The 22534-nt window shown below is 38.0% G+C and overlaps 4 protein-coding genes across 24 annotated transcripts in view; 1 reads left to right on the top strand and 3 right to left on the bottom strand.

Moving 5' to 3' along the window:
* Positions 1-2635, bottom strand: part of rims2a (regulating synaptic membrane exocytosis 2a) — a 190092-nt gene extending 187457 nt beyond the window's left edge. For all 21 annotated transcript variants that reach the window (XM_079893722.1, XM_079893732.1, XM_079893733.1 and 18 more), the window contains exons 1-2: positions 2554-2635; positions 1952-2112 (exon numbers count right to left, since the gene is read on the bottom strand). In XM_079893722.1, coding sequence (XP_079749848.1) covers positions 1952-2097 — 146 coding nt within the window. In that variant the 5' untranslated portion in view covers positions 2098-2112; positions 2554-2635. The remainder of the gene's footprint in view (positions 1-1951; positions 2113-2553) is intronic.
* A 472-nt stretch (positions 2636-3107) lies between these two features.
* Positions 3108-14294, bottom strand: dcaf13 (ddb1 and cul4 associated factor 13). Its single transcript, XM_079893987.1, has 11 exons — positions 14113-14294; positions 13838-14037; positions 13487-13594; positions 13298-13387; positions 11887-12042; positions 10961-11038; positions 10781-10863; positions 10533-10697; positions 9265-9400; positions 5287-5450; positions 3108-4977 (listed from the first exon to the last, which is right to left on the bottom strand). Exons 1-11 carry the CDS (start codon positions 14180-14182, stop codon positions 4890-4892), a joined length of 1338 nt encoding a protein of 445 aa, XP_079750113.1. The 5' UTR covers positions 14183-14294; the 3' UTR covers positions 3108-4889.
* Positions 14295-14631: 337 nt separating this feature from the next.
* cUnh8orf76 (chromosome Un C8orf76 homolog) lies at positions 14632-17232 on the top strand (the record flags this gene model as incomplete). The annotated part of the gene is made up of 6 exons (XM_079893848.1): positions 14632-15161; positions 15733-15828; positions 15907-16050; positions 16121-16407; positions 16514-16646; positions 17089-17232. The coding sequence occupies exons 1-6, from the start codon at positions 15057-15059 to the stop codon at positions 17230-17232; spliced, it is 909 nt and encodes a 302-aa protein (XP_079749974.1). The 5' UTR covers positions 14632-15056.
* A 109-nt stretch (positions 17233-17341) lies between these two features.
* On the bottom strand, positions 17342-22077 carry fam83a (family with sequence similarity 83 member A). Its single transcript, XM_079895507.1, has 4 exons — positions 21341-22077; positions 20599-20766; positions 20265-20389; positions 17342-17906 (listed from the first exon to the last, which is right to left on the bottom strand). Exons 1-4 carry the CDS (start codon positions 21848-21850, stop codon positions 17465-17467), a joined length of 1245 nt encoding a protein of 414 aa, XP_079751633.1. The 5' UTR covers positions 21851-22077; the 3' UTR covers positions 17342-17464.
* Positions 22078-22534: the final 457 nt, after the last annotated feature.

Here is a 22534-nt window from a genome sequence, read left to right as displayed (position 1 = left end):
GGCCTCGTGACTGCGTCCACACTGATGCTAACCAACCATCACCCTCCCTTATATGACATCAGCACATCCCTCTCGCTCTCCCGAAACTATGAATGGTGGATGTGTGTGTTTAAGAGGGAGGGATCAAGTGACTCACCTAAAACACACACACACCAGCAACGAGGTGGCATTCGGCTTTACGTCTGTGACTCATGTTTACTTCACTTATTGCACGGAATCGGCCCTATTTCCATGCTGCAGTGTTAATATTTACCTAATGATAGAAGCACGTCTCCACACCGTCACAAAAAAAGTCTGTGAGCTAAAGACACTCTGCGGTTGCTCATATTTCCTGTTTGAATCATAGAGTATGTGCATACATTTATTGCACACTGCTACCAAATCACTAGCTGGGGGAAATCAGATAAGTCATTAACCATTATTAGCCTCAAAAACATTACCTTGTTTTGAGAGGCGTTAAGAAATTGCAAACATAAACAAACATTTTCATTGGCTGTAACACAATACAAGTAACACAAGTTACATAATCAAATTACTTTTTTCCAAGTAACTAGTAAAGTAACACATTACTTTTAAATTTACAACAAAATATCTGAGTTACTTTTTTCAAAGAAGTAATGCAAGTTACTTTGTTTTCCTATTTATTGACACAAATATACTTTATGTATTTAATGTAAATCTATTAAGCAATGCCTTTGCTGTCGAGCTTCGATAAGCAAAAAAGACTTCACATTTGTGCTTCTTTTTTGTTTTCTTCTCCTGCATCTTATTCTTCTGTAATCCAGAATGTCCGCACTGCTGAAAGGTTTGTTTGAGCTGCGTCCGCTACTGTACAGGCGTGAATTATTCACTTATTTCACTTTTGGTGTGAAAAGGCCTTTACGTTTGCCAAAAGTAGAACTTTTTTTTTGTTATTAAAAAACAAGCAAGCAAGCCCAGCCCAGATGAGAAAAAGTAATGCAAAAGTACTTTACATAAAATATAAAATATGGGAATAACCCAATACTTTTAAAAGTAACTTTCCCCATTTATATGAATCATTTAATTCATATATACATCATAAAATAATACAAAATGATCTTGGTTTGCCTAGCATTTTATAAACATGAAACCAGACCTTTCTAAACATGAAACAAGCAACAAAAGTTGTTTTGATTGTATAGCAGGGGTATGAAAAACAGAACATTTCAGTTGTGACTGGTTGTAAATCATGAGATTATTCATGACTATTTTATTCTACTGACAGCCCTAGATACAATATTCTTCGTGGAAAGATTTAATGTTACTTTGACAGAAGTAGCCAATCGCTTAATTTTTCAAGCAATGTTTCTATTTTATGTTGTTACTAAAATGTCACACCTACTATTTCAAATATTCAAATGAGGTCCCTGGCATCAAAAACCCATGCTGTATTGAACCATTTCCCCAGTTCCTAGACATCCGCAAATATGCCCGAGAACATATTTCTGGAAAAATCCAACCAATAAAGGAATATAATAGCATTTCATTAAAACCATTTAAGCGTTTACACTGAAAACAACTTTAAATGGTCCATGTTTCAATCAGAACGGCATTCAATGGGTCTGTAAGTCAGTGGACAGCGCCGTCGTGCTGAAATCTCTGGCGCCGCAGCCTCAACGCTCGGGTCAAAACAACATTAGATATTCACATCGATTAAACCGCAATAGCGTGCTATTCTACTATGAGCTGTCATTATGAAGTGGGCACTTGTATAAAGGCAAAATGGCGCATAATACAATCCCATAGCTGAGAATGAAGCATAGGCCTGATGATCTCCATATGACTAATAAACACAAGTGTGATTCTAAACCTCCAACACACGGGCTCAACGTTTCAAATCAAACGAGGGATCGTTCACACCTCATTCCCTCTCAATCCTTCAGCTCGAGATATATTTCCTTTTCACATATAGAATCCATAAAGCTCTTACTTCAGCATGGACTGCTCCTTCTCCTCCTCTTTCTTCTGCCTGTCCATGACACCGAGGATGATCTTCCTCTCCTCCTCGGTGAGGTGGCTCAGGTCCGGCATCTCCGGCAGGACAGGCCCGCTGTGGAGCCCGGCTGGAGCAGACATCTTTACACGCCGATGCTGAAGAAGATCAATAACCAGACTTAATCCATGATGAATGCAAGGTCTATTTGATCAATCATCAGTGCATTTTGGTTGCTCAGGAATCAAAGCATTATAACCCACCACAGCAGCATCTCTGATGACCGTTATGGTGTTTTACAACACTATAAAAGAGGTTCAGTTATTATACAACTATTGCAATGATAACAATGCAAGCTCGTGGACTATAAATAAGGTAGATTTTACAGCATTAGATCAATCATTCTATGAGCAATAGAAGAATGGATACAGCTGGTCCGTTTAAAGGTGATGGCTATTGAAATTCACGCGATCCTGTTTAATATTCTCCTCTTCCTCAATGCAAAAAGAAAATGAATAAAGCATCGATGCATTATGAATGAAATAGCAGATCTCAGATGTTATTCCAGATCTCAGTGAGGATGTGAAAGCGCCTCTTGCCTTTTATTTGGCCATCATCCTGTTCAATCCTGTCTAACCCATCGCTGTCATCGTCCTGGAAAAGTTCTTTTGCATCTCATAATAAACGTTTGCTTCCCTTTTGTGTCCCTCTGCTCCGGTGCCTCGCTTTCCTCCAGGTTTGGTAATTCTTGAAGATATCTTAAACACACAAAAATGGATGCAGCGACAGAGAATCCCAATTGGAAGAGTGTGGGCGGAGCAAAGATGCCCGGCGAAGGCTTTACTGTTTTACCAATCGTGCTATGGGGAAGGCTTGACTGTTAATATTCATGAGGCAACGTTCGATTTGGAATGAATCTCTACGTCAGCACGGTCTATTTGATATTTAAAAACATATTATTCGCCATTGGAACGGATGCACTAGACGTCAGCGTTGCATAATTAATATTCAGGAACTAAATCTTTTTCTCATTCAATGCCAGGAAATAATAGGTAGGCTATTTGTAGATCATCAAGTTTCCCATGCTAAATAATAAACAAAACAACTTTCCCTGGCATTTAATAAACCTTCGAGAATAACGCTGCACAGAAAGTGACCAAAACAAATTGTTTTATTTTCCTGTGCACAACATTGACAAGTGTATAATACATTTCAAATTAAATCTTCCAAAATATGTTTAGCCAGATAAATCCTAATCCAACATTTCAATTCTGTTATTCGGGAACCAAAACAACACCAGTGAAAGATAAGAACTCATCGTCAGCATCACCGTGAACCAATGAATACTGAAGCATCAAGACCTGACCATTGGAAGGTCATGATGACACAACGTCAGTATGACCTTATGAATATTCATCTAAACCTTTGCCATAGTAGGACTCGAAATTTCATTGACAGCCAGTCGAAAATCATAGTGAAAAAACGGACTGGAGTCTTCATTCGAGCAGGATCAGCCATAAATTCTAAAAATAACCTCAGAAGGGCTCCTTGCAGACTACAAGCATAGACCAATAACGCGTGGATTTATTACCACCTTCATGGAATACTACAACATCCTTTTAAGAGATGATAATGCTCAAATATATTATAAGCTGCAAAATAAAACATATACCTCATTTCAATTGAGAGCCAAATAAAACACCACTTAATTTAATCTTAATATTTATGTTTTAATGAATTAAATATTAATGAGATGATTCCTGATTCCATAATGGGATTATGATACGTTTATTTTACCACAGCAACATTTAGCATGACCATCAATATCATATCAATCATTACTACATTACGTAATCATTGTAATGCTTAGATCATTAGTCAAATATTTAAACCAATTTTTTTTTTAAGTATTTAAAAATTGTGTCTGATGAAGAGCCACTAGCCTCGAAACATCACCTGTGGTGAGAACATGAAATACATTTTTTTCTATTTTTAGAGCTGTGGTGTGCCAGCTTTTCTTTAATATGTGGTAGAGCACCCTCATTTAGCTTTTTTGCCTGTTAGATTTAAATTTGTGTTGAATCTTTGTGGAACATAAAATGTAGGTACATCAGGTACTGATCTGTTCAACATTTCATGTTTATGAGTTATAAATTACATTACCCCGGTCTTCAACCAAAGCACCTGTTTGACAATATTTATTCCTTACCCTCCATTTCTCATATCCTTTGGCTTGCAATGACTGTAACAAGTTTAAAATGAGTGCAGATTGAGATGATAGGATTATAGACTAAAAAGGTGAAGTGTCTTATATCTCATTAGAGCATTAAGTCTTTGATAGGATGAGAAAAACAGCACACAGGTTTACATTAACAAACAATTATACATAACACAAACACCATAAAACATCAGGTTTGCATTTAAAGTCTGTATGTAAACTTACGAGAACAGAAAGACAATACTCAGCAATCTTACCATAGCAATTACTGAAGTCCACCATCAGATCTCTGCTTCTTTCAAATGCAGCCCACATTACATCAGCAAGAACACCTACAAGGGAAACTTGCTCCAAGGTACATTTATTAATTCATTTACAAATTGATAATAGTAGAAGGTGATGGAAACACATTTGGAACAGTCATGTTCCCATTTACATCAATGCAAAGGGTACATTGAAAACGTGAATATTCACAGATGAAGACATTGTTTTTATTGTTCATATTCAACCAATTATAAAGAGAGCAATTCTAGTATGATTTCCATGCTCAGAGTGTCCATGTAAAATTCTTTAGAAATATGCTGAAAGTTCTTGTATATACCAAAACAAGTTTTAGTATGGAAGTAAAAGAGCGGCCAAAGAGTGGAATATTCCGGAGCGTGTCCGTGTGTGCAGAACAGAAACCCATCCATCGAAAGCACTTGTTAAATTCATCTCTTACTCCACAACAGCCACCACATGTTTCTCCTTTTCTGTCAGCAGAGGAACAGATCCCGGCTTGCTGTGTTTGCGGACGTTTTGTTCCCTAAAACACACACGCAGAAGCAAAGACAATCAGAATGCCGATCAAACTCAAACATGGATTCATTTCCTTTCACTGCCAATACAATGGAGCCAAACGGCAAAAGATTTAAAGTTGAAGTGTCATTTTTCCATGTTTTTCCAAACAAGCCACAGTGAACATGTTGAAACTGTTATGGCAAGTAATGCAAAGGTGTTGCTGCAAATGACAAAATGTTCGTTTCTGAGTGAATTATACCTTTAACTCAGTTACAAAACCTGGATCAAGGATTGTTCAAGATAAACATCTTAACATTTGGTGAAAGGAACTTACTTCCTGCGGCGGGCTTCTTTCATTTCCCGCTGCTCTCTCTTCTGTTTCAGGACGTCTCTGGGCAGGTGGCGGTGACGGGCGATGCGTCTCACCTGTGGGTGGTGCTGAAACTTCTCGATCAGCTTCTTGTTGTAGTTTGCGGCAGCTTTTTCTCGGGTTGAGAGCTGTGAGAAATGAGACTTGTGTCAATGGTATATATTACACACACACACACACACCAGTGGCATGCAATGATGTTCCAAAATTAGACTTTTCTTTTTAATAAATCAAATGTAAATGCATGTCCCAATTTCATTATGTTGTCACATTTACCTGGTTAAATAAACCAAAACATATTTTCTATTTTGTATTCATTAACTGAATTATGCAATTAATGTTCTTTTTATTAAAGACATCAGACATCAAGCTCGGTAAACACTGTCACAGACATGATGTACCTTTAATTTCACCAAGCTGACTGCTCAAAATAAAAATGTGTTTTTCAGGCCATTTCAAGTTTGACATGAAATGGTGATATCTTAGTGGTTGAGTCTTTCCATTAAAGCTAAACTATCATTTTGATCATTCAGACCAATTTGCAAACGCGCATGAAAACAAGAGGTGGGATTTATCGCACGAACCAATCATATCCAACCATAAATACCAATCATAGCGCGATGAAAGGCATTGCCTCCTCTCACGTGACTTTCCCCCATTCATTCTCAATTACCCCCCACCAAACCCAGCGCATGCTTTAGGGGGTCTTGTAATATGGGTTATTATTTTCTCATCCTATTTTTTGCCTCCTCGGAGGAAACGCCCCTGATACACACACTTTGCTAAAGTAGAAAAGATACGGCTATGGGCACAACCTGCCTTCTAAATTAATTAATGTATACATTTCTTAAGAATGCACTTCATGAACAACGTCAGTAACACAACAGTGGCAGCAAAAATATGCAACATCTTGAGAAGTGGTTTTAGTTTGGCAATCAACATAAAGCAGCAGTTTTTTTCAGTTGAAGAAATGCACCAAAGTGCTCCTCATCTATCTCTCTATCATAAAATTTCTGCGGCTCCCGAGCTTTGGCGCGTCTCACTCCACACCATTCCAAGGGCTTTTATTCTAATTAAAAGCAATGATTTTCTCAAATTCAATTTGTTTAGGGCAATCTAATAGCTGCTGATGCCATCAGAGCACTCGGGAGGAAAATCTGAAGGCCTGTTAACTCTTATTTATGAACTTCTTGACAGCGTTCACATGAGGGGGGAAAAACAAACACGACACTGCGGTTTCCATGGAGACATCCCATCATAGAGAGCCTAAGTCCCTCCCCTTTCGGTTGACCACCATGGGACCTTATTTCGGAAAAAATATTGTATGGTAGTCAATGGCGAGAGACAACAAATATTTTGATCTCGTTTGAATTGTGCCCTGAATTACACATATGATGTTTGTCAATTTAAAAGAAGATACATTTTAAAGTCAAGAAAGTCGCAGTTTGATGTAAAACTGTTGAGGTATAAGACTGTGAAAATACGTAATTACAAAGACTACAACCCCAAAAGGCGCACATGTGACGTCACACCTTTTCTCTCAATGAATGAAGCTAACTTTACTGAAGCTAACGTCTGTCATTTTTTCTATAGTCTTACATTATAATCGTAACGTTACGCCGTCATGCCTGAATGTTTTGTACCAGACTGCACACATACGAGACCATGTTGGTGACGTACATAGTGCGAGACGAGAGATGTAGTTCATTGAGCGATTTTCACATAAAACTAAATGTTACTCTTCTGTTTTATGACAAACTGCGACTTTTCTTGACTTTCATAATTATATTTTAAATTGACAAACATCATATGTGTAGTTCAGGGCACAGTTCAGACGGAATAAAAAGATAAGTTGTCTCTTGTCATTGACTACCATACATATTTTTCCCGAAATAAGGTCCCATGAGCCGGAAGCGGAGGGGAGGGACTTGTATTTGTAGTCCTAAAAACCAAGCGAGTTAGCATTTCAGCCATCGGATCCCTCTGGAATTTCAATGTGATTTATTAATAAAATAACAACTTGAAGAGACATTCACACTTTTGTTCTACAACATAAATGACATTCAAACCTCAAATGTGAATTTTAAATGTGTTGTTGTTTCTAAAATTGCAAGTTGCAACACAAGGACTAAACAAGAAAGGATGAAAACTTATCCAGCGACTTTTACTGTAATCAGTGTCGTTATCGTTACCAAAAAACTACCAAAAAAAAAATTTGGTTATTGAAATAAAGCTATCTAGAATGAAATTTAAATATTAGACTGAAAAACTTCAACAAACTGAAATAAGTTTAAGTGAACTAAAATGACTAACTGAAATTAAACAAAAACTAAATTTGTACTAATTTTAGATTTAAAAAAAAAAAAAAAAAAAAAAAAAGGAAAAAGGAAAATATAAAAGCCAATTCAGAATATTAATAAAAACTACAATAAAAGTATATAAAAATATTACTAAAATAACACTGCAAATCAGATGTTTTTCATATTTAGGATTGAAATAGATTCAATAATCAGGTAAATGCCACACTACAAAAATCCCAATGGTCCTGAAAATGGGCTTCATATATATACATTTTACACTTGTGCATTTGGCAGACACTTTTATCCTAAGTGACTTACGCTGCATTCAAGGTATGCATTTTATCAGTCATAATGCATTCCCTGGGAATTAAACCCATGACCTTGGCGTAGATAGAGCTATACTCAACTATTTGAGATACAGGAATGCTTAATTCATTCAAAATTAACAGCAACTCATCAGAAAATTAGATACAAAGTATATAACATTAAGTAGACTTCAGGGATAAAACAAAAGGCAGTAAAACATGGCCCCTTTAATTGAAACAACAGACATATGATACTGTGATTGTAAAAAGCTACTTATAGAGGGTCAACTTCATAAATAGTACTACATTTTCATATTAATATAGTCAAATGGGCACTCGATCAAATGGCAAAGTAAAACAAAAACAAACCAAACCCAGCTCCAAAGAGCTTCCAGTCATCAGACTCTTGATTCAGCATCTGTTCCTTTAATTAAATACTCTCATGTGCCTGATAGTTTAATGTCTTCATTATTTTTCCTGCTTTAAGTGATTGGCTGATTCAAACTGCTGATAACTGCAGTGAGTGTCTGATCTCTTTAAGTGAAACGCATTAAAATAAATCTCTCTCTTAAAGTCCGGCGGGAGCCAAAAACTTGCCAATGCTGGACCGCATGAGGGAATCAGATGAACTAGAGCTGATACGAGATGATGGGTAGAAGAAACTACATTCACCTGGAGCAAAACCAACCTCTGCCTCAGCAGAGCAAAAAGCGTTGCTTCCACGTGAGGTTTATTTAAAGGGACCGTATTTGACAGTTATGTAACAATTATTTTTCCCCCTGACTTGAAATGGGACTCCTTAACACAATGTCTTATTTTTAAGCAACTTTCAAGATCAAATACCATTTATTTTAGCTATAAAATATTTTAGCCGAACCGTCCAGCACTAATCTATCCTATTTTTTGACAGAGGGCAAAATTATTCGAGTTTCTTATAACTATATGAACCATAAAAGAGGCTCAATCTTAAAGAACGTCTATGGACATGTGCGGATTTCCTTGTAAGCAAACTTCACTTTATGAAATAGGTGTAGGCACTTTGGGGCACTCCATTACAAGAGTTGCTTTGACAAGAGACATAAAACTCTAGAGCTTTTTCCTGGCCAGGTTTCAGACTGCCATAGAAGTGCTTAATGAAAGTGATTTGTGGATGTAATTCATTTTAAGTGCTTGGCGGGTGACCACAGGGCCAAACGTGGCCCATATTAACCACCTGAGTGCTTTTGCAACAAGTGAACACCCTCACAAAACTCTACGATCAAGGATGGAACCTGGAGTCAGTGAGTTAAAACCTCTTTTGGGTCTGTAATGCATATAAAATGGGATCAAGCGCTCACCAATCCGAGCTTCTCTGAGGCATTGGCCTTCCACAGCCGAATGTTCATCTCGTCGGAACCGCTCATGATGTATTTGTTGTCAGCCGACCATCTCACACTGATGACATGCTGCATACGTTTGGTGTGGTACACCTCCCTGAGGATTGTGGGAAATTACATGTAATGTCAGACTCAGAAATTTGCTTTATGCACACACACTGCCCGGCCGAAAATGTATTGAAAGTCTTTGGGATGTGCTGGAGGAGACTTTACAGAGTGCTTGACTCTTGCATTGTCAATACAAGAAAGATATTGACCAAAAAAAAAAAAACATGGAAATAACATCACAACATTTATTTCCATCAAGAAGTGCATACATTTTTGGTCAAGATCTTGTATTGACAATCCAAGAGTACAAAACTGTACTCTGTCTCCTCCAGCACATCCCAAAGACTTTCAATGAATTTTAAGGTCTGAATTTAAGGTGCCAATTCATGTGTGAAAATGATTCTTCATGCTCCCTCCCAACCATTCTTTCATTATTTAAACCTGATGAATCTTAACATTGTCATCCTGGAATATGACCATGATGTGTCTTCCTACATGGTTTAAGAAATGAAAAGCAATTTTCACTCCATCAATTAGGGTTAGAAATTAGGGTTAGAAGAACTGTTGCCAAACATATAACATGCTAGAAACATACTAATCACTGCAAAGATGATCCAATCATAGACTTAAGCATTGGCCGATTTAAATCCAAACAGCGACTTTTTTTTGGGCCGGGCTGATAGAAATTAAGTGAGTATGCTTAACACAAGGAGACATATCTGCTAATTGGGTCAGAAAAATAATCATGGTTTGGCTTTAAATTAAGTATTTTTGTTGCCCAACTGACAGATTTTTAAAATTGTTTTAAGCACTTGTTTTTTTCTGAATTCAATACATTTTGCTTCTCACGTTAATGTATCTTGATTTAAGAAATTTTAGATATTTTTGAGAGAAAACAAGACAAAAACACATTTTTGCAGTTTTGTTCTTGTTTTAAGCATAAACTTAATTTAGTTAAATTTCAAAAAACAAGACTTATTTTGCATCTCAAGCAACTGTATATATTGATTTAAGGATGTATAGTTGTACAGGAAAATAAAACAAAAATTCATAGTAAGATTAAAATTTTTTGAGGCCCATGCAACATTTAATGCAACGTTATGAATTTAAGACTTTATAAAAATACAAAACACTTTCTCCCGACATTACAGATCTCGTTGGCCTTTCCGCACCACACTCACCTGCTGTGGCCTTTGTCTTTCTGAAAGATGCGGACAGTTTTGTCAAAGCTGGCGGATACAAACTCCCTTCCTGTAGGTGAATAATCCACATCCAGCACAGCGGATACATGATCCATGTGCACAGTCACAGGAACATCCAGATGCCTTATGTCATATGTATAAAGACTGGAAGAAACAGAAAAAGGTGACATGATTTATTTACTCTCATTTAATTTTTAATGTAAAGGTTTACACTCAAATGAACTCACTTGTAATCTTCATTGGCACAGGTAAAATAATACGCTTCCATTGGGTTCCAGCAAAGTGTGTTGCTTCTCAATTGCATGATAACCTGAAACAGTGTCATTTCATTGTGGTCATTAAGGGAACTATTCAGCCATGCAGTTGAAAAGTAGAAGTTGTGGGTGAAAAGTAAAAACATTGCAGACCTTTCTGAGTGGAGCAGATTCTCTGGTGTCATACAAGACTACACTTCTGTCTGATGCGCAGCTGGCGAGAAGTTCGGTCTGCAAAGGACAATGGGACAATTTACTGGTGATAAATGAAATTAAAGAAATGTGGCATTTGATGTCTAAACTACTCAATAACTTCCATGAATCCCTTGGATGGTAAAAACCTCCCTGTTTTGCTAAAAAATCATTGTAAAGCTGCTTTGAAAACATACACTCCTAGGCAAAAAATAAATAAATGGGCAAAGAAAAAAAAAAGGGCCAAGCCCAAAATGGCTAAACACTAAGCTTTTGTATTACCGACAAATTATTGGTCTGGAAATTTGCAACATTTAAGCAAATACACTACTTAAAAATCCACTGCTGTCTCAGAAAATCATCAAAGACTGAGTTAAGTTTTTGGCAGAATATGGGAAGTGTGTGTGAGGAACCTTTTAGCTGCTGGTATTGGTGAGATGCTTCACTGTGAAAAGTCATTTAATGCTTTAGAGTACAGGAGAATATTTCAGAATAGCTTGCTTCCCACAAATGAGGAATGATCAGATGTTGTTCAGCAATGCTCCTGCCCAAATTGCAAAGACAACCAAGAAGTGGCTTGAGAACAAGTTCATCAGGCTGGTGTTTTGGCCTGGTCAGAGTCCAGATTTGAGCCCATAGTGAATATTTGCTCTCACATTAAACTCAAACGAACTGGGAAACATTTTTCAACTACCAAAAAAGCCATTGAGTGGAACAACACTGACTCCTCTTCCTGTAAAAAGCTGTCTGCAAGTCGGGAAGGCTATTCTGTGCTAAGTTACTTTATCTACAGTATTTGTGAATTCTTGCTAATTTCCTGAGCAGTGATTTGTGATTAAAAACGTTTAAGACTATTAAACTGAAATTAGGTTAAATTTGTTGCTCACCTCCACAGGGTTGTAGCGGACGGAGCTGAAGCTGTCCACACCCCAGCTGAAGGAGCGGATGGGACTGCTTCTCTGCTCATCCCAGATATCCACAGTCTGCCCACAGGTTGCGAACGTGCCCTCTCTATGGTGGTGGTCAATGCCAGTGAACACTGCCTGCGAAACACATCAGACCTGTTAGAAGCTGAAAACATGAGCTGAGCTCCTATAGTACAGAGCCTTAAAAGTATGTGCATATATTAAGGGTGGGAAATCTACCAGTAGACAATATTAAATGGTAGAAATTTGTCAATTTTGGACTATCGTCTTTATGCTCACTGTTGCTGTGCTGCACGGTCACGAAAGCTTATCGTTTGCCTGCGTTTTTAAAGGGATAGTTAACCAAATATGAAAATTCCCTCATTAATTACTCGCCCTCTTGTCGTTCCAAACCCGTAAGACTTTCGTTCATCTTCGGAACACAAATGAAGGTCTTTTTGATGAAATCTGAGAGCTTTCTGTACCTTCATTGACAGCTACGCAACTACCACTTTGACACTTCAAAAAGTTCATAAAGAAATCGTAAAACGAATCCAAATTGAGCGGTTTAATCCAAATTTTTCTGAAGAGACTCAATTGCATTATATGATGAACAGATTGAATTTAGGCTTTTATTCACATAAACATTCATCAATCAGTTTCGGTAAACAGAAGCATGTTCGCTTGATGTGCGAGAACCAATGAGGTTCATTCTTGTGTTACGCAGCACATTTCGCTTCAGCAAGAAGCGATGAGGTTTGTTCTCACGCGTCAAGCAGGTTTCGGTCGAGCTTCTGTTGATGTTCTCTGATCGAGTGCTTTTTGCCGTCTAATTGGGCTTAATGAGTTAAATTCACATATTTGTGTGTCTTTGCAAGTAAACAGTCAATTATGTCTTAAGTGAACGTTACCAGTTGAGAAAGAAAACGCACAAATATATTGGATCCGTGCATTCAGTCTTAAAGTGACAGCAGCCAAATATACCTGCTGTCGTCTGTGTCATTAATGGTAATCGAACAAAAACATTTAAAATCTCTCACTGCTCTTGACTAAATCATTTTTGTAACTTTAATAAGAATAAATGTATATTTAATTTACAAAGAGAAGACTATGCAGTGTTTTCTATACATGTGATTACTTATAATTTATGCAGCATTTCTTTTTCAGGTAGGTCCATTTCATTTGTGTCTTTGTTCTATTGCATTTTGTTTTCCTATAAGCTAGCAATTACTTGCTTTGTTCTTTATTACTGTTTACTTGTCTTCAGTAAGCTTGAGAGTTAATTTTTAACTATAGGCTGAAATTAGTTTTTGTGATATTGAAAATGGTGACAAGAAAAATTTGTGTGTGTATAAAATCCTCAAAAAAAAAAAAAAGTAAGCTGAAACTGTACCTTCCCCAGAATTGTGTTAATTGGTTCCTCCCGAACTCCATATCCTGGTGCTTCCATGTTCCACTGTTTGATGGTCTTGTCATCTCCTACCTATTTCACAGAATCACATAAGTGCACAATCACTTACTAACTGGATCGTCTTCATCTGTATAAATCAGGAAGAACATTGAATATGCAGGATGAAAATACCGTGAAAAAGGAGGTGCCACAAAAGCGGGAGCACATTCCTCGTACAAATCCTTCATGAGCCTGAACTGTCCTCATACACTCCCGCTTAGGAAGGTTCCACACTTTCACCTGTCAGAAAATAATCATGAATCCACTCATCCATCCATCCTGAATCTCGATGGTCATTTACACACTCCTTGGATTAACTGGGCAAAGTAACTGCAAAATGTAAGTTAACTCTATGTGCCCCTGGTGTTGTTGTTTACTGTATTATTGAATGTTGGGTGTGCACGTTGTTCTTGTATGATAACTGTAAACATCTTGACAGAACATGCTCAATTAAAGAGCCTAATACCAAGGTAAAGGCTTTACCTCCCCATCACAGGCACCAGATAAGACTGTTGAAAGACTTTTGGAGTGTTTGACGATGCAGCTGATGCCATCTCTGTGCCCATCGAGTGATGCCACAAAGGGTTTGGCAAACACCCTCTCAAGTTTAGTGGCATTTAGGGCTCTGGTATATTCCCTGGGCACCTCAAAAGGATGTAGGGTCGGGTCATAGTTCCTAGGCACTAGATAGGGAACACACTTAAGTTAGTATACGTCCTAATACACCACCTTCATATAATCACTTCATGTTTACATACCTCTCTGTATATCTCTGGTTGTCTCTCGAACATAATCGTCCGGGTTTCTACAAAGCACTTTAACTTTCATCCCAACTGATTATAAGATTAAACCCAAAAAATCTTGACCAGATCTGCAGCGTTCAGAGACATGTAGGACCATGTGTTTGTATGACGTAGCGCGCACGAATGTGACGTCACTCATCCGGGTATGCAAATGTTCTTCAAAATACTTTTGTCATTTTTAAATAAACCTTTGCTTTTCATTATTGTTTAACGATATACTCAATTTCACAGAAGCAAAAGTGTTTATTGATAATATATTTAAATATTTAACAGAAGTATTGTTTTTAAAGAGAAATCAAACAGTAGAACAACTTCCAAAAAATACTGGAGGGTATAGCGGCGTTATGTCTGACGTCTAAATAGAAAATTATTATTTTAAAACATTTTATCAAGTGACTATCAAGTCATAAATTAAAAGACTACACTTTCACGTTGTAAAAAATATCGTCCACGCCAAAGGCGCTATCACGTGGTACACGTTGTTTTTCTAAGCATTGACCAAACAGTGTCGTTTGCTGAAGACAGGGCAGGCGTTTAAAAAATACCCTTTTTTGTATCAGAAACAAGACAATTTCAAATGAATAGATGAAATATTATGCTTCTTAGCAAAAAAAAAATCGTACTGAGATTTAGATGCGACTCAACGGAGGATTGGTTTTTTTGAGCCACAATGCGCCCTCTAGAGGCATAACATTTATGTCTCATTGGTTTCAGCTTCCTTCTCGTGAAAGGATATTACGTTTTTTGATCTATGGTTTTGATATACGAACAAATTCCTGCTCACAAAAAAAAATCTGGAATGTTTGCGCCGTTGCTTGGACGATCACGTGTTCCATTACGTGCTTCATGAGTGTGTGAGGAGAGTCTGCAGTGAGACTGCTGACACGCGTGTTTTTATCATGGAGATCCTGGGCAGCACTTTTGATGATTCTGTGTTTGAGGAATCACGGAACAGAGTCTCAGTTGCTCTGCCCACCTACGAGCCCAAACTCTGCGAACCTCTGGTGGGTATCACACTCGACACTTACAAGAAACTACTGATACCATGGTACAGAAATGGTAACGTTACATATACCCCGCTATTTACGTGGTATTTTACTTTCACTCTGTTACTTAAGAGACAACCATGGCATTACTACAGTACCATGTTAGTATGTGAGAATTTTGATCAGTAATATTTCACCACATTATAATCCTAAATTAAATATGTGTTAACTTAACGTACTATATAACATTGGTTATAATTATATATGATTTATTGTTATAATTATCCTAACGTATAATTATGCAGGCGTTTCTGCAGCGTTCACACGGTCATGGAAAACAGGAATGCTAGGAACACACACACATATACATAGACATACATTCTTTGTGGTATGTGCATGTTATGTGTGTTGAATGTTGCTCCTGGTACAGTCTGTGGAAACAAATTTCCTCTAACGAGGACAATAAAGAATGAACATGAGTATGAATATATATATATATATATATATATATATATATATATATATATATATATATATATATATATATAGTGTGTGTGTGTATAAATATTTTTTGTTTTATTGTATCTAGTGGTTTTGTGCAGATGGAAATGTCGAGGATGCATTAGAAGAACAGAAATCCCTCAAGTTTCGAGGTGATCTGGCCTACAGGAGGAAACAGTATCAGGTATAAAGAGCTGAATTCAGCGTTTGCTCTCACTGTTATCTGATTCATGAGCTCATTTGTCAGTTGTGTCAATGACAGGTGGCTCTGGATGAGTATGTGTCCTGCCTCTCTCTGGTACCTGAAGGAAACGCATCAGTGAAAAGAGATGTGCTCGAAGGGATCGCACGATGCTGCTGTCATCTGGGGAAAAAAGAAGAGGCTCTAAATGCCTGTGAGAAACTGGTAAATATATTAAATCACTAACTCCAACTTCTGTTTATCCTTTCGCTGATTTACTGTGTTTTATTGACAGAGGACAGAAGTATCCAACACCTGTCACCTCACCTGCGTCCTTCAGCTGGAACTGAGTATTCATGATCACTACAGGGAGCTGACAAGCAGCATCTCCAGCCTGCAGCAGCTGTGCTGCCTTCATCCGTATCATCCATGGCACTGGCTGAATCTGGCCATGAGCTTCCAGAGACTCCTGGAGTCTGATAGCGGTCCAGAGAGATCCAGCACTGAGGAAGAACACGAGAAGCAGTGGGGGACAAATAACATTTTAGCACTAAAGACCATCATGTGCTTGATTAGAACAAGGTACTGTATGTCAACAACAAGAGAACTGGCTGTGTATTTATTGACTTGAATGTTAATAGATGAATTCATTCAGTGCTGAGTTTGTTCATCTTGTGATATTCGTCAGGCTGCTAATTGAAATCCTGCGGATTCAGCAGTTCTCATTCGTTCTGGAGAACAGCCAGAGGGCTCTACAAGACATTGAGGAAGCTCTACATGCTCTGCAGCCAACGGAGAAAATGATTCAAACAACCTCTGAGGTCAGACAACAATAACCACTTTAATAGAGAGAAAAAAACATTGTGTGTATAATATATTAGTAAACATATACAGTATATATAACACATACACATATATGTCAAGTCTTCTGTCAAGTGATTCTTCAGAAATCATTCTAACATACTGATTCTATTTTAATAATTTTAGTACAATGACAATATAAGAGGCAATTATATAACCTTTAATTTTTTATTATTTAATTTAGAAAACAAAATGTTGTATTAATAATGTAAGATTTTAAGAAAGTGTCACTCAGAAGAGTGACATTCCTTTGAAAGGTTTTCAACAAAGTGAATCCAACATTGTTATGCATAAAACACAAGCCAGTTTATTCTCTACATTTATACATATTTACGGAATTACACATTACAATCCATGGCCTCACATTAGAAACTGATTTTATTTATTCTGATGAAAAATTAGGTGATGGCAGAAGACCTCAATCCGGAGAAGATGAGGGAGGAAAGCCAAGATGGAGAGAGTTTATCGGGCCTTTATATTAAAGACTTTGATGACAGGTGGTGGAATAAACTCCACACTAAACTGCAGGAGGAGACGGCAGCTTGATCAGAAAGCTGGAGAAGACATATGAATGATATGGATATTGTGATTGTACATTTATAAATGAATATATATCTTTTATTGGAGTTACATGCTTTTACTGTTACAAAGCACAATAAAGCATCTGCTAATTCAAGCAATAAGCACATACTTATTTACAGCATCACACTGTTTACTAAAACTAAGCATCACAATAACCTGCTCTAGCACCAGTGGGAAGCTTCAGGAACACCTCTGTTCACTGATTACCCTCTTTTGGGCGCCAGGTTTGGCTTCTCATATTATAATCTTTGAAGAGGGGCCTCTGACAAGGAATGGCATGATGGATCGTGTTCCTCCGTGGAAGCCATTGAGATCTTTGTGGTCCAGTGGTGGCACTTGGATAGCTGGTCTGTCTGACCAGGGCCGGAGGTGTCGGAAAACCCGGGTTACCGGGGTTACGAGGTTTCTGTTGTAGGTGGCCAGCAGTGTTTCTGGGAATTCCTGCTGGCCACGTTGGGATCTGGAGATTATCAAAGGGTAGGTGGAGATCAGCAGGATTTGATGCGTGCCAGGTATATCCTAGCACTGGTTTAGAAAGTGCATAGAGTCTGCGAAATTCCAGGTCGAAAGGTTTGACCCCACTGCCTTTGAAGAGTACGGCCAAGCTTCTGTGAACCTGCCAGGACAGCCAGGTGAGACTGTGACAGGGTTAAAGAGGCATCAGTGAAAGCTCACAATCAAGAGATTTAGTTGAGGGTCAAGTGTCTGCATCACTAGCAAATGATAGCAATTGATATAAAAGCATTGGATCGACCTAAGGCCCTGTCTACACCTGGTATTAAGAAGCTTTTTGGTCGATTGGATGTGGAAGACACTAATTCAGGTGTAAACGGGGTCTAAAACATTTTGAGCTTGTCCACAGAGGTAGTTGAAAATGCATTGGATTAGATTGCTTTTATAGTGTAAACGCTGATGTGGTCGAATGCGTTTCGAACAGCCACAAAAGACCGCCTACTGACCTAATGCATAATAATTATAGGAAGTACGCGAGCCAGACAGGATTTAAACTGTCGGCTGGAGACCCAAGTTTGGTTTAAAGACGAAAAACGTATCGAGCACAATTTTCTAACAGCGCTCACCATGTTCGGTTGGTCTTGCGGCTGTTTTTCTGTCATCTTTGGTCGCTTTCATATGTAAATTGCATGAGCTAATTTTGTCCATTAGATCGAAAGATCTAAAAAATAACATACATTTACCCATCCATAGACCCTCCCCTTGAAGAAATCAGGACAGAAGTGGACAAAAGAGATGGAACGGATTAAAACACCAGGTGTAAACGGGAATGTGTCTCCCTCGGCTACCTACTTGTGATCCGATCGACCAAAACGCATTTTAATACAAGGTGTAAGCAGGGCCCAAGTTGCGGTGTGGTTACATGCTACAATGGCAGATGTTGTGAGTGTTTGAAATATGTCTGAAAACAGCATTATTTTTACAATTGTGTTTGAAGCTGCTTGTGGTGCAGAAATTGTCTGGTTGTAAATCTGTAAATCTAAATGCTGTGATTGGAAAGTAAAGAGCTGCTACTCAAAAGAAAAATATCTTTAAATTTTATCAGAATTTTAGCTTAAATTTTCTATGAATGTGTAAGTGCAAGTGTGTATGCTACGACTGATTGGTCACTATATAAGTTTGCACAAAATTTTATTTCACAATTTGATTGATAGATTAAAAGTTTTCCTATTTTTTTTCACTGACCAACATAATTTTATTTGTACATATAAAAAAAAAATTGATGACTTTCACACTCCAAAAAAAAGTTGGGACAGAGGCTAAATAAAAGTGAAAAGACTATATAATATCCAAGTTTAACTGTTTTTAAAATGGTCCACAATTAGCAAGTGAATTGGTAATAGCTGAGGGAATCGTGTTTGGGTGTCTCTTTTACACCCAAACACGATTCCCTCAGCTATTACCAATTCTCGGTCTTTGCAAGAAAAGATGGGTTATGGCTCAGCACTTTGTGCCAAATTACACAAGAGAATTGCCAAACAATTCAAAAATCACATTTCTCAATGCAAGGTTGCAAAGAATTGATGTCTTTCACCATCTATCATTCATGATATTGTGAAAACATTCAGGGAATCCAGAGAAAGCTCAGTCAGTGTAGGGCAAGGCAGGAGACCTCTGTTGAATGTGCGTGACCTTCGAGCCCTCAGATGGCACTGCATGAGAAACCGTCATGCTACTGTGTTAAATACAGCCACATGGGCTCAGGAGTACTTTAGAAAACCATTTTCACTTAACACAGTCTGTCTCTGCATCAATAAATGCAACTTGAAACTCTGTTATGCAAGCTATAGTTGCATATTCAACTGTTCAATGCAGAGATGCTGCCGAGTTCTCTGAGCCTGAGCTCATCTCAGATGGTCTAAAAACGACAGTGGAAATCTGTGCTGTGGTCAGATGAGTCCACATTGCAGCTTGTTTTTTTGGAAAAAAACACATTGAGTTCTCAGTCCTAAAGAAAAAAAGCACCATCCAGACTTTCATCAGCAACCGGAGCAAAAGCAAACATGGTTTGAGGGTGCATCAGTGCAGCCGCAAACAGCATGGGTGACTTACATGTGTATGAAGGTACCATGAAATGGAGGCATATATTGGGATTGTACAGAGACTGCCATCAAGATGACATCTTTCCTGGGAAGCAAGACAATGCCAGGAAATGCCATCATGAAAAGGAGAATCAGACAATGACGACCACAGACCGTTGAGGAGATGTCTTATATCAAGCGAGATTGGGTAAAAATTGCACTTGCAAAACTGCAACAATTAGTATCCTCAATTCCCAAGTGATTAAAAAGTTGGTGATGTGGCACAGTGGTAAACTTGCCTCTGTCCCAACGTTTTTGGAGTGTGTTGCTGCCATCAAAAGTTGAGTATATTTGCAAAATACAATAAGGTTGTTCAGTGAAAAAAAATTGGAAATCTTTTCTTTGTACTTGAAGAATGTAAAATTTCAGTACTGACTAAATATGTTTATGTTCAGATGGTACCTGTACGAGCCGACCAGCACTTTTGTGCAGTCCACAATGATGAACTTCTCTTTCATCTGCCCAGTGAACTTTCTGCCCGATTTGGCACAATATGTCTCACCTTGAACACTACGAATGGACATTCTCTGTAAGAAGAAATGAAGACAAAGAGTTAACATAAGCACACTGGATATAAATATAATGAAGTCATCCACTTGTTTCTTTTCATGATAAAGCAGAACTGACAGAAATGTTGCATATTTTTAAATAACATTTTGTGGCATATCCACAAGCAAAAACTGCTAAATACCTTTAATTTAAATATAAGGGCTCTGACTAGAATAGAATAACTTACAGTAAGGTGTGACTTGTTGATTTTTACATTTTCACACATGTCCTGAAACAGCTGTAAATTGGTGTGGTCCAGAAGGAGATAGACGTACACATTGCGCTTTCTTGTCGCCTCCAGTATGTCACAGAAAATCTCCACATCGCTGAATGTGTCCATAACTATCGCCAAAACCTGTGATGAGTGTAATTTAAAGAGCAAATGTTACATTGCAATAGTGTGTTTTCAGACTGTTGCATATTAAAAATGTCAGGCACTTTCCAAAAATATAACACTGGCCTGAATTTTTTTTTTTTTTTTTCCAACAAATTAAAAGAGGTGCTTATAAGCTTAAGAAAATGTTAATGTTAGCTTCAGATCTTCAATGGTTAAAACAACTGAATAATCATTTTTTTAAAAATCCCCAATTTTTGTTATCAAAACATGGGACAAATACATTTTAAAAGTCTTATTTGTGTTCATTGTGCAATTTTCTACCAATAAACCATAATCAAGATTAGGCATTCATAAATTATAATACATTTATTAAAGGGTTAGTTCACCCAAAAATTTAAGATTGTGTCATTATTTACTCACCCTCATGTCATTCCAAACCTGTAAAACTTTCGTTCATCTTCATTCATCGCTAATACACTAAAAGTGCTGTGTAATTGCAGTGTGAATCTTCCTTGCGTCACAAAATTAACATTTGAAACAATAATGGCAGTATACAATCCAAAAATGTCACTATCAAATGACAGGTTCTTACTGTAGTTGCTTGCCTGATGAGTTCCCGCAACAAGTCTTTCATGGAAGAGGATTTCACTGACTGGAAGAACACTTCCACACTAGGAATCCCTTGCAGATGGTAACTCCAGTCAGCCACCGGCCAGCCGTAGTCAAGAACTGGAGGCTCACTCTCTGTGGCTGCCGGAAAATATGTCTCAGAAGAAACTGATGGAGAACTAGACACCTCTTCATCCCTGTCTGCCTCTTCGTCGTCATTCAGAGGCTTTTTAATGTTGTTTAAGATGTACGTTTTCTCCTCCGCAGACAGGAAGTTTGCTTCATTCTCTTTGATTAGCACTTCCTGGTATCCACCAAGCCCTTTGTCCAGGAGAGCATCCATAGCCAGTCGTGTGCTTTCATTGTGACTCAGATCCACTGGAGACACCTGAGTGTTTGGGTTTCTCATCTCCTGAACTCTTCTTCTCATTTTTCCCATCAGCTTTAGCTTCAGGTAGCACTGCACGGACAATCCATTACTTTCAAGGTTCATGTTGATTGCAAACGAATTCTCAACTGGCTGGTGACTAGTTGACTCTACTTTTTAGTCATCATTTGTGCTTCACAAAGCTAAACGTTTATCCATTCAGGTGATCATCAAATGTTCACAAATGATCCTGCGAGATATTCATGCACTGTGCGTCTTTTCATCAGCATTGCAGGCATTTCACGGCACAATGAGCATTTCTGAACCAATTTGTCATGTATTCATGATCGCCGAGTTTAAATGTGAACGTTAGTTCTGCCCTAAGGCTCTGTGGAAAGTAGTTTGTGGCTCCTCCTCAGATAAAAGCAAGTAGCCGTGTTCACAGACAGACTCACCCGCAGGCTTTGGTGGGTGGGGTCGTGTGGTTAACAGGTGAGGTGTTGAGTGAATAATGAGACAGAAGTTCCCATGTTTTCCATCACAAAAATGAAATGGCATGAGTGGCAGGGATGGAGATACGGCTGTCAGATTCATTTCTCCCATGCTTCACTAGAGGAACTAATCGACAAGTTCTTGTTTTCTTGACTCAACTTGCTTAATGTAAGTGCGTAATGGTTTTGTAGATAGAGCACTTGTGGTGTTGAAAATTCACTTTTGGTTATTTGGTCATTTAAAAAGTCATTCTAAACCCCAAACCCCAAGTATAAAACTTCAGCATACATTTCCCCGCACCATTTGTGCTACATACAT

This window comes from Squalius cephalus, assembly GCF_949319135.1.
Source record: "Squalius cephalus genome assembly, chromosome: 15".
NCBI classification, from domain to species: Eukaryota; Metazoa; Chordata; class Actinopteri; order Cypriniformes; family Leuciscidae; genus Squalius; species Squalius cephalus.
Note: the sequence above shows the minus strand (reverse complement) of the source record. Positions and strands in the feature narration are given on the sequence as shown.

What these genes read in the sequence shown, in the direction of transcription:
- dcaf13 (XM_079893987.1), bottom strand. Translation starts at nt 14,182, where the DNA reads ATGAAAGTTAAAGTGCTTTGTAGAAACCCGGACGATTATGTTCGAGAG. An exon ending in AACCAGAGATATACAGAGAG is followed by an intron (nt 14,038 to 14,112) that starts GTATGTAAACAT and finishes TTCCCTATCTAG; the next exon opens with TGCCTAGGAACTATGACCCG. An exon ending in AAAGAAGCCCGCCGCAGGAA is followed by an intron (nt 4,978 to 5,286) that starts GTAAGTTCCTTT and finishes TGTGTGTTTTAG; the next exon opens with GGAACAAAACGTCCGCAAAC.
- fam83a (XM_079895507.1), bottom strand. Translation starts at nt 21,850, where the DNA reads ATGAACCTTGAAAGTAATGGATTGTCCGTGCAGTGCTACCTGAAGCTA. An exon ending in TCATCAGGCAAGCAACTACA is followed by an intron (nt 20,767 to 21,340) that starts GTAAGAACCTGT and finishes CACTCATCACAG; the next exon opens with GTTTTGGCGATAGTTATGGA. An exon ending in TCAACAAGTCACACCTTACT is followed by an intron (nt 20,390 to 20,598) that starts GTAAGTTATTCT and finishes TTCTTCTTACAG; the next exon opens with AGAATGTCCATTCGTAGTGT.